General features: G+C 53.9%; 3 protein-coding genes across 3 annotated transcripts; all 3 read left to right on the top strand.

Annotated features, from left to right (window-relative positions):
• Nucleotides 1-7,135: 7,135 nt before the first annotated feature.
• Nucleotides 7,136-8,558, top strand: NECHADRAFT_79377 (uncharacterized protein; the record flags this gene model as incomplete). The annotated part of the gene is made up of 2 exons (XM_003052280.1): nucleotides 7,136-7,734; nucleotides 7,769-8,558. The coding sequence occupies 2 exons, from the start codon at nucleotides 7,136-7,138 to the stop codon at nucleotides 8,556-8,558; spliced, it is 1,389 nt and encodes a 462-aa protein (XP_003052326.1).
• Nucleotides 8,559-9,589: 1,031 nt separating this feature from the next.
• On the top strand, nucleotides 9,590-10,762 carry NECHADRAFT_79376 (uncharacterized protein; the record flags this gene model as incomplete). Its single annotated transcript, XM_003052279.1, has 3 exons — nucleotides 9,590-9,882; nucleotides 9,943-10,024; nucleotides 10,091-10,762. 3 exons carry the CDS (start codon nucleotides 9,590-9,592, stop codon nucleotides 10,760-10,762), a joined length of 1,047 nt encoding a protein of 348 aa, XP_003052325.1.
• A 2,169-nt stretch (nucleotides 10,763-12,931) lies between these two features.
• NECHADRAFT_79375 (uncharacterized protein) lies at nucleotides 12,932-13,531 on the top strand (the record flags this gene model as incomplete). The annotated part of the gene is made up of 3 exons (XM_003052278.1): nucleotides 12,932-13,131; nucleotides 13,188-13,337; nucleotides 13,399-13,531. 3 exons carry the CDS (start codon nucleotides 12,932-12,934, stop codon nucleotides 13,529-13,531), a joined length of 483 nt encoding a protein of 160 aa, XP_003052324.1.
• Between the last annotated feature and the right edge of the window lie 122 nt (nucleotides 13,532-13,653).

The raw sequence follows: 13,653 nt of genomic DNA, 5'->3' as shown, positions 1-13,653 counted from the left end.
GCTAGCCCGTGATCAGCACTCTTCATAGATAAGCCACTCACAAGCTGCCAGGTTCCGTCGATAGCCTCCGATCATGGATGGCATTCGGGTACCCGCTGCGGGCTCGTCGCTGCGTCAGGGTCCCCTCCAACACACAAGCAAGCATTCCTTCGTCCCGTCTTCTAAATCGTTTGAGCCGACAAGCGCTGCTGATCTCGGGAGCCTACAGCCCAGACCACAGCACTGGGAGTATCAACCTTTTGACTCTCGGTTCTGATAGTTTATTGAGACCACAAAGCCTTGGATCCCTTGCCGTCTAGGCCGAATGAGAGAACTCTTCCGAGGAACAATGAAATGACTCCACGTGGAACAAGAATAGGCAGTCTTGTTCTCATGCAGGTACGGCAACAGATGCGCAGTAACATGTCCTTATCATATGCTCATTTCCGTCTGTTGAAATTTCCCCTCACTTGGCCATTGAAGCGGGCTGTTCGTCTCTTCAACTTTTTCACAAGCCGACTTTCGAGCGAATTCAACACGTTGAGACATGCAGTCTGGCCTTGTCATCAAGTTGAGGCATTCTTCTCCCACCGTGATCCTTGCTGCGACAGTCAATCACACCCCTGTGCCTATGCTCTTCGCGGGATGTGTGAAACAGCGTTACTGCCACTGTGCGTATCGGCACCTGCGAGACGGGCGAGCTTCGTGATATAGAGGGGTAATTCTGTAAAGCGGGGGCCTTCGTGAGAACGAGACGAGACACAAATGGCGGCTGGCGGAGACGGAACCATCGGCCTGAATGCCGTCCTGCCGTCAAGCTGTGCGCGGTATAATGCAATTGCCGGTGATACGCATGTACGGACCAGAAAAGCCAGCTGTCCCTTCCTCTTTGACCGCCGCAATCCGATGAGGTCCGTGGGCGAGCGAGACACCGGCCGGCTCAGGCGGACCTGGGCCATTGTCGGCCGGTGTTTGCTCACCATGACTTGACGATTGAGTCACCCAGCGCCGACTCATCGGCTCATCCACTTTTACGACAGGCACAGCACGCCAACTCATTGTTAAAATGCTGCCCTGATTGCGATTGCCCCATTCTCCGGGACCATCACCGACAATTCCAGCACAGTAGAGGGGCATTGGGCCTTCTGTTGGCGCCAGAATATCTGGGTCCTGGTCCTCTCCTCCTGCTCTGGGGGGTGCGTGATGGACTCCAGAGAGGGCTTCGTGTCTCCTCTCGTCAGAGAAGCCACCCAGCAGAGCATCCACCCGGCCCCAACTGTCATTCACCCGGCTAGGTCTCTCGGGTCGAAGCCATACTCGAAGAGGCAGAGTGCCCCTAGCGGGCTGCGGGCCTTGGAAGCGGCGGCTTTTTTTGGTGTCGGTGTTATCAGGATCCCAGCGCGGAGGCGGCGCACCCCGGATCGCCGGCCGTGAGCCCACTGCATGCGTTCGGTGATGCGAGAAATCCAGGGTTGCAGAATCAGAGTGAGGGAAAAGAAGCGCCTCAGACCATTGCACGGCCATTGTCGCCTTTCTGGGCGGAATGTCTCACTGTCTGAAGAATAGCCCCGGCGCATCATCGGCAGACTTGCGCGGCAGTGAGCCTCGTTCAATCAAGAGAGGATCGAGATTGAGAGAGTGTGGAGGAAGCAGACGCGGACCTGATTGGTCTCATCGCAGTAAGCTCGCAGCACCCCAATGCGGCCGTTGTGGGCTTGTCCTGGGAATTCCATCTCTTGATGGGGTCCTTCTTTCACGAGAATTCATCTTATTCCCACCCCAGCCTGGGCGGCCGATTTGTTAGTTAGTCCCGGGTGATTTGAATGTCAGGGTTGCGTCATTGGAAGCCTGCAAGAAAAAAAAGTTGAAGCACAAAAAAAAGTAAAGGATGAAAACAAGGCAGAGGCTGACTGAGAACAGGGGCGCCTCTGCCAGGCACCCGGCATGTCAATGACGTCGATTTCGTCCCAGCCTCGAATCCTCCCTTCCAATGTCCTGAAACAACGGCAACAAAGGAAAAGAAAATAAGGGAATTTTCTGTGCTTCTACTGGCCTTTCTCATCATTGGTTCCACGTGTCGAGATCAAACAGCCGAAATATTGGCATTGGAGGACATGGCGCTATTGGCAGAATTATCCCGATGCGACCTGCGTTCAACAAGAAGATCGTCGGGTCGTTATCTCAACATGGAAGTGCCCCGAGTGAGATAGTCAGGAACGGCTGATGGAAATCCCGAGGGCTAGAATCGCCCTTCTTGTCTCGCTGGTCTGCAAGGTGTGACAGGTCGTGTGTGAGCTGAATATGAAGGTGAAGGGTTGTGCCCTTGGAGTTTGATATTGAACAAGGCGAGTTCATGCCGTCTGCCCTGTTGCATCTATTTACTACCTGATAGATGGGTCAACCCCGGGGGCTTACCTCTCCGTCCTTCCTGCCACCACGATCCGTACTTGTAAATCCGATAGGAAGGAGACAGCGATCGCCGTACCAAAGATGCCCTAACGAGATACATGTGACCAAGAGGTCCGGGCACACAACTGATTGAGCTGGAAAGTGCAGGTCAGGTGAGAGAGCTTGTGACCGGTCAATCGCCAAGGATGGTAAGAAGGAAACGGGATGGATGCCCGCTAGGTCTTTTATTGTCTAGCATTTTGAGGGGTAGGTGATAGCTTAACCTGAAGGATAGGCGAATTGTCCATCTCCAGTGGTTGATACAGGCGAGCTGTAAGTCAAATGCCGCGTAAGAATCCATCCATTCTCAAAGTCCATGTTATCAGTGCGCCATGTACATTACTGTACCAGGCTGGAAGCTGGAGGCGTCGACAGCACAACACAGCACACGAGATGTGGCACTCGCTCTGAATGGATCACTCAAGTTGCTTCCTCAGGTATCCTGTTGCCTCACGCACCGCACACACACACCAACCTGGCTTTGCCTTACGTGAGAACCTGGACATTGGTTTCTATACGGAAGAGAGGTGGCCAGCCAGAGAGGGGCACAGTGCATTACATTCCCAAAGGGACCAACCTATGAACCAACGGGCTTCCTCTTTTGCCATAATTCACCCAACCTGGGCCCCCTGCTGGCACTGGGAGCAAACCATTGAGGTTAGCAGAGCAGCCAGGCGTCTCGCTCAGCGCCCGTCAACCCAGCCCAGCAGCTTGCTCCTACAGTAGGTAGGCGTGCTCCAAGGTTAAAATTGCGGTGGCAGCTAAATTTCGTGCCAGAAGCCCTCTATCCAAACAAGGCCAGCGACGGGGTGGCAGCCCAGCGCCAGCGGCGACCAAAGTGGTGGCAGTGAGTGGCACGGCCAGCTGACGACCTTTCCACACTGGGCGAGTATCCTGGGCGGCACACGCCTGGGATGTGAGCGCAAAGGACCTTATGCACCTAAGCCCTTTGGGCCTTTCTGGGGAGACGTATGCTAGGAGCACCCCTTTTCGATTTATTTTCTTTGGGGACGGGGCCATGAGGGTCAGTGAGAGGGTTTTGGTATCTGGACTCGGGATCAAGAGGATTCTATCGCATAGATTTGCTGAATGAAGACAGATAAGGAAATGCCCTTCTTGTTAATGATATAAACACAATCAAAAGACATTAAATACAACCTCATATATGGATTGAGTAAATATTGTGTTTCGGTGTTGGAGTTCCGAAGTGGTTGCAATCATGACTCCCCTCGGGACGAACAAAAAAAAAGTTGGAAAAGAAGGGTCTCAACTTTTTTTTCTGAGTCGGCCATGATCAGCAGCAGCCAGTAATTGCCGAATAAAAAAATTCCCTCCCCATCTATCCGATTCAGACCAGGGCCGAGCCCAACAGAAACACAACAAAGTCAATAATCAGGCCCAAGTCAGCCCAGCAGAGCAGCTTGACCGAGTTATCAGATCACGACAGCAGATCAGATCAGGGTTCGTTCGCTCACCTTGGCTCTCAAGGGCAGCAGAAAAAGGGCCAAAACCAAGGGGCTTCGGTAGGCCGGCCACTTTTCAGGGCAGGGTTCCTCTTTCAGGGCAAGGGTTAGGTTTGAAGCTTCCAGCGCCAACAAAGCGTCCAATGCGGGACCTGGATGGCCTCCACGGGCAATACCACGTGTAAGGTGTAAGAGACAAGAAGCTCTCGGGCTGCTTGGGAAATGCAATAACGAGATAAAACAGGATGCTGGTCTTACAAGCATAATTGTTTCATCTGTTTGGCATCCATGGTAATTACAGCTGCTGGCAAATGACAGAGACTTGCCGAGCCAAGCTGATCTGCCAGCGACGGCAAGACGTGTCGTTCGCTGGTAGAGTGCCCACAGGTGCCTGAGGTGCGCTTCGCGCTCCAGCGTCTACGCGCTTAGCCCTACAACCACTACATTAACATTGGCATTGAATTGACAGCAACATATCCATCACCAAGCATAAACCACCATGAGAAAGTAGACACCTGTTCTCAACTCCAGTTTTCCATTTTCTGCCCCAGGCTCGAAAGAAATCTTGACCCCTAACAAGAGGCCATGTCGCAACATCATTCCGCTAAAGAGACGCATCCTAGAGCCTCGTCACGCCTGGACGATTTCCCAACCCAGGCAAGGCTCTCCTTTCTGGGACAACACTGGTTGCCTGTTCCTGGAAGATGCCCCATGATATCCACTTCCAGACTGTCTGAAGAACTCTCGCGGATACCGGAAGTGATGCCTCTTGGACCAAGCCGCGCACCCAGCGGAACTGTCGTGGGGGGGCTCAGTCACGGTGACACGGGAGCCCGTTACTGCCAACAGGGCCATGAGAAGCACTAACCCAGCGCAGTCCGAGGTGAGCGACGGCGCTGTTGCACCTGTTATTCAGGTCAAGGATATGATCCCTGATCACAGGATCGCTGGAACACGCACCGCCCCGGCTCGCATCAAGTTCACTAGCCGACGCAAGGAGAAGAAACAAACGGCTTACCACATAAACCTACGGTAGGTACCAATGGAAACCAACCTTGTTAGGTAGCCCAGCTCCGGAACATTCATTCAACAAGCTCGAACCCGACAACCAAGTACGGCACTCAAAATCTGAGACAGTTCCTCTGCGCTCGTGGCATGGCAGCAGGATGCGAGAAACTATTTGCTGCCGGTGGTCTTGTGGCTCGCTCATCGATTCTCTTGGAGGAGACGCCATCAAGCCCACGTCCGTGAGCTCCTCGTACATACCCATACACAGTGCAGATACTGAAGCTGGAATGCCCCCCTCCTTTTCCACTTTACTGATTCCCCGGCTTTGCTTGGTTTCATCCAGCGACGCCCCCACTGGGTGCCCCAAATCAACCGCCCCGGCTCTCTCTCAGCACGCACCTGGCAGGGAAGCTTGCCCATCCCATGCATCGACACCCTCCCCCGCCCAGTGTGAAATTCCGGCTGCTGTCTCTCTGTCTATCCTATCTCGATGGGGCGCTCTGGCGGCGTCGGCGGCCTTGTCGGGGCCACGGGACCACTCTGCCCGTCTCGGAAGTTGGGGAAGACGGAGAAGCACTCAACCAGACCAGCAAAGGAGGCGGCATACGATGGGATATGCCCGAGTCGGGTGACGGATCAGGCCAGAATTGAGGCATGGCAAAGGCATTGACGATGATTGTCAACAGGAAAACGAACGACACGAGTCTGAGCAGGCATCATTTTTCTTTTCTTTCTGATTCGGCTCGTTAATTATGGCCCTTCCATCTCTCCGTCCACGTCCAGTCCACGCGTCCGGGACTGCACTTCCCGAGCACACACTCACTGCTGCACCATCCATGGTCCAGGAACAATGTCTCCCTCCCCTGGCGAGCCGGCGACGGTTGTGCAGCGGGCAGGACCCTGGCACATCTGCACTTTTTTTTTCTGGCCGCTGCACAACCGAAGAGGCAATGCCTTTTTATACCTTATCTAGCGATGGACGGTGCCAGCCCGTGAGGGGACCCAATCATGCCCTGCTGCGCATGCACAACGGGGAGGGGATTGAGGGGAGACCGGGTGGAAACGTCCATCTCTGGATGCATCGCGGCATGGCATATCAACAGGCTCTGTTCGTTGGCAATCGGCCAGACTCTCTGTTCTCTTTATGCTAACCGTTGCATACAGGCAGAGATCTATTCCCACCTGTCGTCCTTTCTTCCATTCACCTCAGCACCAGCAGGAAGCTCAGGTCAGCAAGGGGACAGAGCCCGTCGCTCAGCCCCCGTTCGCCGGCCGATTGCGACTCTCCATCTGGCCTGTTTCTTGACTGCCTGCACTCACTGGACATCCATCTCACACGCCCCCCCTTGGGTCGCTCCCACGCCAGAGCCCCTCCCCTCTCGCTCTCTTCTTCCCTGCTGCAACTCAGTTGTTCAGATGCTCGACAAGGGGGTCAGCGGACCAATAACCCGCCATTTCCCTCTCCACCTGTCGCCATCGAATGGCTGCCCCAGGGCTCTAGAGACGCCCCTCCCCCCCCTTCTCCCCCCAAAGCACAGAGTCGACGGCACCATAGCGCCTGGTGGAAGGCGTTGGAACCGGCCCAGGGCCTTGGCTCCCTCAAAGAACCCCTCGCTGGTTCTGGGTCGATTTCCAAGGCACAAGGTCACTGAATGAGAGTGGTAAAGTGGCAGGACTAGCCCAGACCATCATCCCTTTCACTGATTGAGTCCCGGTAGTCGCAAAACCTTCGATTCACCTAGCCTGGATACTGCACTGTACTGTACTGAACTGTACAGGCGCCCTCTACTGGCTACATACGCCCCCGCAGCCACACACACGCCCTCGCTGGGTTGTTCTTCCCAAAATATTATTTCTCGTCCGCTTTACTTACTACACTTCCTCGCAGCATCTCGCCTCTCACCACTTCTCTTCCTTCCAGCATCATCCGTCCACGATCCTCCGGCCCAAAGAGCAAGCTACAACTTCAATCTCCACGCCTAGTTCGCGGTCGACCGACTCCTGTCGTGTCGAATCCCGAGCGTATCTCACACAGTCGGCAATGGCATCATCCAAAGTACGCTGCCCTCATCCTCGGAGGGTCCGACCCGAGCCCTGCCCCGACCCTACCCTGCCATGAACCTCCCACGACCTGCCAGATGGTTTCCAACCTACCAAGGCCCAGATTTGCTGATCTCCTTCTTCCTGTCCAGGAAATGCAGCAGTCCTCGCGGCCATTGACTCAGAACCGCTCCCCCATGTCGACAACCGCGTCTGGCCTGCCCGGTCGTCAAACCCACGCTCGGGCGACCTCGCACTCGCTGCTTACCGGTGCCCTCAACGCAAACCACCGAGTCACTCGACGAAAGTCGGTTACGAACCCGAGCTCCAACATCACTTCCGCCTTGGCCGCTGCCCTCCGGGATGGTGACCGGTCCGCCGCTGTGCCCATCGCTAACGGTGGCCGCCGAATGTCCAAGAGCGCCGCTGCCAGGGCGGCACTCGTTGGCAGCCTTCCCTCCCCGCCAGCCAGCCTTCCGAACCACAAGTCGATGTCCGATCCGAAGCGAGAGCTCAATGGTAGCGCCATCGAGGACGATCCGAATGACGGCTCGGCCGACGAGGGATCGACCAAGTTCCAGAAGGCTCGTCAGAGGCGTGCCAGCGACGGTCAGACTCTCAAGGAGGGCAAGAAGAGCAACCGGGTCGAGGTCCGCTGCGACAAGTGCGGCAAGGGCTACAAGCACAGCAGTTGCTTGACGAAGCACTTGTTGGTACCCCTCTTCCCCATTGACCTTGCTCCCAATCCAGCGAGTCTTTTGCAAAGACAAGATCTGCTTTTGGCGTGTGACGTTGCGTGTGTGTGAATCAGTCTCGCTGACTAGGATTAGGTGGGAGCACACTCCCGAATGGTCCTACACCTCGAAGCTGCTCATCTCGAAGCACCAGCAAGTCCAGCTGCTTGAGGCTGCCTCTGTCCTTGTTGCCATGAACGGTAACAGCAAGGACAGTGCTGCCACTCCTCCCGACTCTGCCAAGGACTTCCAAAGCGAGGCCGGGTCTTCTTCACCTGCGGCTTCGGGGTACTCTGACCCCGCAGAGCGACAAAGCTCTGCCGACACAACCCCGCCACCATACGCCGAGGGGCTGAATGTCAATGGCACTTCGTATAGAAACAAGCGTCACAGCAGCAACGGCGGGTATGCAACGAGCTTCCAGTCCACATCGGCGGCTTCGTTTGGCGCTGGGAGTGCGCCATTTGGCTCAGGATTCGGTCACTACCGGCAGCCTAGCAACGACCACCGACCAACGTCATCCGGTCGCAACGCGACGGGCGAAGACGATCGGGACCTAGCTGCGGCGGTGGAGCTCCTCAGCTGCAGCTTTGGTAGCAACAATGGGTCTCGCAACGCTGGACTTCCCGCAGATGCGCCCCCTGTCCCTCCGCTGCCGGCGCAGTACCTCGACCAAGCAACCCCTCTATCAGCAGCGGGCTTCATCAACAGCTATCCCAGCCGACAACCTGAAAGTTTCACACGAGGCGAAATGAGACGACCCAGCGAGGACGTCAAGATGGAGGAGAGCGGCGATTCGGTCATGGACGACGACGATTTCGAAATGCGTTCGCGGGGTCGCAGCGAAGATGACGACGACGGTGTTTTCGGTCGCATGGAGGAATGATTTTGGATTCATCATTAACGGGTTAACGAATGGGATTGGACGGGACGGAGTAATCTCTTGGGTCGGGCATATTGACTCTGGAGTTGGAATATTGCATGACGTTGAAGGGCGGGCGCGTTGTTTGTGATTTTTCCGCATCACGATATATGTCGATGCGTGTATGAGGTGGTTCAGCTCCGCCGCCGATCTTCAGCACCAATGAGTGGAGGGCTTTTCTGCATTGTCGCCCATACTGGGGCTTGACAAGGACGAGATTGCATCGCCACGAGGTTAAAGTGAGGATCCGGAGAGGCGTCGAGCGGACGCCCGAATAAATAAATACCTACTGAATAAATGAAGAATAAATCTTGAAACCGTGTGTCCGGTCGTGTTTACGATGAATACGCCACGGGAGGAGAGAGTTGGGTCTGGGAGAATGATTGAATAGGTATCAGGTCAGATCATGACGAAAAATGATGTTGGTGATAGAGCACCGCTAGACATGAACAACGAGGTCACAATGGGTTGGGCAATAGAACAAGCAGCAGCCAAGCTAGACCCGATCCACGTGGGACGAGAGTAGCAAGAATGATAGAGTGAGAGAAGCCGAACAAAAGTCGATCTCTAATCTTTATCATTCATAGTTGATAGTTCAGCGGCTGGTTCTAGAGAAAAAAAAGATGGGAGAAAAAAAGAGGGAAAAAAAGTGTATGGAATTTGGAAAAATTGGTTTGGTCGGTTGTAAAAAAAGCAGCTAGCCCACTAGAGTAAAGCACCAAGAAGCGATACAGTGGGGGTCAGTGGGAGGAGCTGCTGAAATAGTGTTTCCCCAGCGACCTCCTCGACGTCACTGACTGTCCCATCTTCCCCACCAGAAGCTACAAGCGCCCTGCCCACCCCTCGGCGCAAACACACACACACAAAGATTGGATCCAGCGCCATCTTGTCTCTCTGTCGCAACACTTGTGGCTTCCTCGGGAATCCAGTCTTGCTAATCCAGCGACGTATCAGCCTCGTTTCTTTCGAATTAAACAGACGAAAAAGCTTCCGAGATGCCGGCAACTTTGCGAAGAGCTGCTGGAAAGGCTGACGAGGCCGGCGATGAGGCGGCGCTGACGACAACCACGGCCTCTTCCTCCTCTCCGTCGCAGAGGCAGGTCGCGCCACGAAATCTTCGCGAGGTTATTCCCGACCAGGCGCAGTTCCCGCTCGCGGTGGCGACGAGCTTCGCGATGGCGAGTCTCGGGTATAGTCTGTTGGGTGAGCTCACGGGTGGTCAACTCGCAGCTATCAGCCGCAGCCAAGACACCTGGGGAGAGGTCACCCTCCTCGCGGGCTGGAGAGTGTGAGTAATAGATTGATTGCGATGGAGTTCGGGGTACGGTTCGCTAACTCCGTGTCCCAGGATCGAGCTGGCGCTGGGATGGTACGGCAAGCTGGATGGCCTGGATGTTGCCATGTTGGATCTGCTGTCGCATGGTCCTCACGTCAGTCTACCCCACCTTTCCCGATGCTGGATGGATATTCATGATGGATGCTAACCCATGGTAAAGTACTTTCTTCTGTCGACGTTCTATAACCTCAGCGCTACGACGGCCCTGTGGGCATTGGCTATCGATATCGCCTCGGTGGCCGTTCCCTTTTCCCTGCTTCGGCCGCTTTCTACCGTCCACACGCCCTCCGCCGCTGCCGCTGCAGGGCTGCCCAATCGCGAGCTCATCGACTTGCCTCTGCAGTTGTATACGACTGCCTTGTCGACTGGCATCTACACCGTTGTGTTGGTTCTCTCGCTGCGCTTCATTCTGCCGCGCATCCTGGTCGTCTATTACACTGGTGTACCAACCCTCGAGCCCGCGTATACGGCTTCGTACCCGTCTGTCCTCCCCGTGACACTGCTTTTTGGCGTTGCGGCGAGCACCTTCATATTTGCGCCGTTCGCGACGACAGCTCGGGCAAAGGAGGACGACAAGATCGACGAGTTCGACCCTGTCGCTGCGTCCCTTGGGGAGACTGTCTGGTGGAACGTCTGGGGATACACTGCAAAGACCAAGGTGGTGGTTAGGCGGACAGCAATCGCTGCCCTTGTTGCCGCTACCAACACGTTCCTTGCATCGACCAAGACCCTTTACGGTGTCGAGTCCGCAGGTGCCGCCGTGTATGCGAGTGTCTGGGCTTTTGCAGCCCTATGCACAGGCATCGGTCTTGGCTTTGTAGGTGGAGACTAAAGGAGAGACGAATCTCACAACTGGAGGACAACCGAAAGCGCCCTGATCTGGCCCTCCATTTGAGTTGGCCAGAGACGGGCGTGTCCGCAGAGAGGGCCATATGAATGGATAGAGTTGGAATGCTCTGGTTTCCTGGTATACCTTGTTCAATTGAGGCCGAGGGGTGGAATTGGGGCTTACTCGGCCGACATCTTTTGTGTTTGGTTGGCTGTGTGTCGATGTCAGGATTGCTCTGACACAGTGTTTTGCCGTTGTCTGAGAGTAGAGGCGTCTATGTTGGCAACCTCTTTTTTTTCTATGTCTTTGTATGAATACCATCACGACGGGCCTTTTCCTTAATACAAAACTTGTTTGAAAGATGTTGCCTAGTTGAGATCGCCAGATGTTATCATGTCATAGGCTAGGCAAGCGAATTCAGCTTTGAAGGATGAATGGCACTCGTGATCTACAACACGACAGTGGTCGATCCTCATGGCTGCCGATAAAGCGATACAAACTTGTTTCAACTCACTCCGTGAATGACACTGTGTTCTGAAGATTGCCAAGTTGGGTAACCAGAGCGGAAGATGGATGGCGGGGATTGCTTTAGATCTGGATGGTGAGATCGATTAGAGGCGATGACGTCTGGGGGGGCCACGGGCCGTTGGTCGTTGATGGAGCCGAATCCACCGGCAAGGCAGATCGATTCAGTAGGGCTGATGCATGTCGGTGTTTTGAGATAGGTAATTGCTGTATTGAGAAGGTCGACAGACTGTTCCAGAGGTTATTGCAGCAAGGAAGCATCTGTATATGCAGCTTTATATCCGTTGACTTGGGTTAATGTATCACCCATGCCAAGACCTGGTGTCGTTGATCTTCACCGGGCGCTAGCGAGGCACTAACAAGGCCCGCCACAGACATGATCTGAAGTTGAGAACAGAATTCGAAGATGGAATTCGAGGGGTCCAACGGTAGGTCAATTGGTCAACTGCCTTGTTGTACACATCATATGATAATCGAAGACGGGATTCATGACCGGCCTTAATTCCGTAATTCCGCACTTGGATATGAAGAAATAAGGAAGCCTAGGAGCTGAGATGGGGCACCGTCGCTCTGGTTGCCCTAGTCGGATATGATGCAAGGCTGCGCCCCAGAGTGTACGATCCCAACAAGCTGCGGACTCCGCAGCTCGAGAGGCTATAGGGCTGCTGCAGTTCAGCTGACAAGGGTATTCGACGATTCAGAGCTTTGAACGTTCATTCTGGAGGAGAACTAGGCCCTAATCGAGTCCAAAATCAAGCAGTCACTGGTGATTGTGGCACGACGTTAAGGCACAGGTTGAAGACATTGGGAGGGGCCCCTGCTTGCAGCCCCTCCCGTACTACGTATATGGTCCCGAATTCTCCAAGCCCATCTCCACCTAAATGCGCCTCGCTAGTATCATGCTATGACCTTGGGGTTTCCTATCCTCACTCGATAATACCCCTTGCAACTCTTGCCGCAACCAACACGCTGCAGGACCAACAACATGCTTAGAGAGGCTCAGTAACAGGTTCAACAGAGGATGAATGCTCCACAAGGTGATGAAAGTCTGCAGAGAAGCACCCCAGAGTGCCGGAGCAGTGCCACTCCGAAACAGTTCGGCATGTGGTTGTGTGCTATTCCAAGCCCATGGACCCCTGGAGGAGGATCCCCTTCAGGGATGTTTTTGTCCACCACAAGTCCAATACGGCAAGCAGGACGAGAAAGCCAAGATGAAATGCCACTATCGACAACACGCGGCTTGACAAGGTCTCGTGCCTGGCTTGAGAAGCTGCTCATGATGGAAGAAACAGCCCTATAGGATGTGGCTGGTTCTTTTTTTCCACCTTGCAAGGGTTCATTTCTGTGTGTTCTTTTCAATGCGGTGGGTGACTCTATCTCGCTCCTTCGCTACACGCTCGCTGTGCGTGACCTTGTTGTTGTACCTGTGTGCTTGGCTGCAAGGCTCCAGTATAGCAGAATATCTTTAACTTTTTGGTTTTGATACTGCAGTTCACAGTTCTTTAAGTATAAGAAGAATCCGTTTTTCTTGATGGGATCGAATATCTTTAGCATCATCACACAATACCACCTCAAGCGCATGTATTCTCTTCAAAGCTCCTCTTTAACACTTTTTAAACACAAACGGCAACTTGGATACATCTCGACATGGCCAGCTACTGCAACTCCACGGCCATTAGGAGGTCTGGAAGCATTAGGAGCGATGATGAAGTCAGTATCGAAGGGCCAGTTGAAATTGAGGGTTCGATCAAGTCGGGAAGCAGTATCAGTCTTAAGGGCGAGGTCAGTGTGAGAGACAAGATGGACGCCTACGGAGGTATCGAGATGAATGGAAGCATCAGTTGCGGGTAAGTAAACCATTATTGTCCATTGAGTCCTTCAAGACTAACACAGTGGAAAACAGCGGCCGAATCAAGGCCTATGGAAATATTGTGGTGTCGGGATGCTTGGTTGCCAAAGACAAGATCAAAGGATATGGAAAGCTTAAGGTTGTCGGAACTCTCGAGGGAACCGAGTTGGAGATTTACGGAAATGTGAGCATCACGGGATGTCTGTAAGTACAATAAAGTCTGCAATTGTTTAAAGTTGTTCTTTTTGCTGACCAAATCATTTAGCAAATGTCGTCGTCTGGTTGTCTACGGAAACTTGACCCTCATCGGACCCGAGTCGGGTTACTATGTTGAACAACCTGCAGCGATCGCGGGTGCGACCATGATGAGGGAGACGGAGCCTGACTGGGACTGGTAATGGCGTTGCTATTAGGGGTTTGCGATTTCTTCCTATGTTTTTGGTTTAAATTGGCTTTTTTTTCTTTTTCTTACGATAATGACTTGTAATGGCTGAATGCGGTAATGGACTTAATGGTTGGG

The sequence above is a fragment of the Fusarium vanettenii genome (assembly GCF_000151355.1).
Source record: "Fusarium vanettenii 77-13-4 chromosome 4 genomic scaffold NECHAsca_3_chr4_2_0, whole genome shotgun sequence".
NCBI lineage: Eukaryota > Fungi > Ascomycota > Sordariomycetes > Hypocreales > Nectriaceae > Fusarium > Fusarium vanettenii.
Note: the sequence above shows the minus strand (reverse complement) of the source record. Positions and strands in the feature narration are given on the sequence as shown.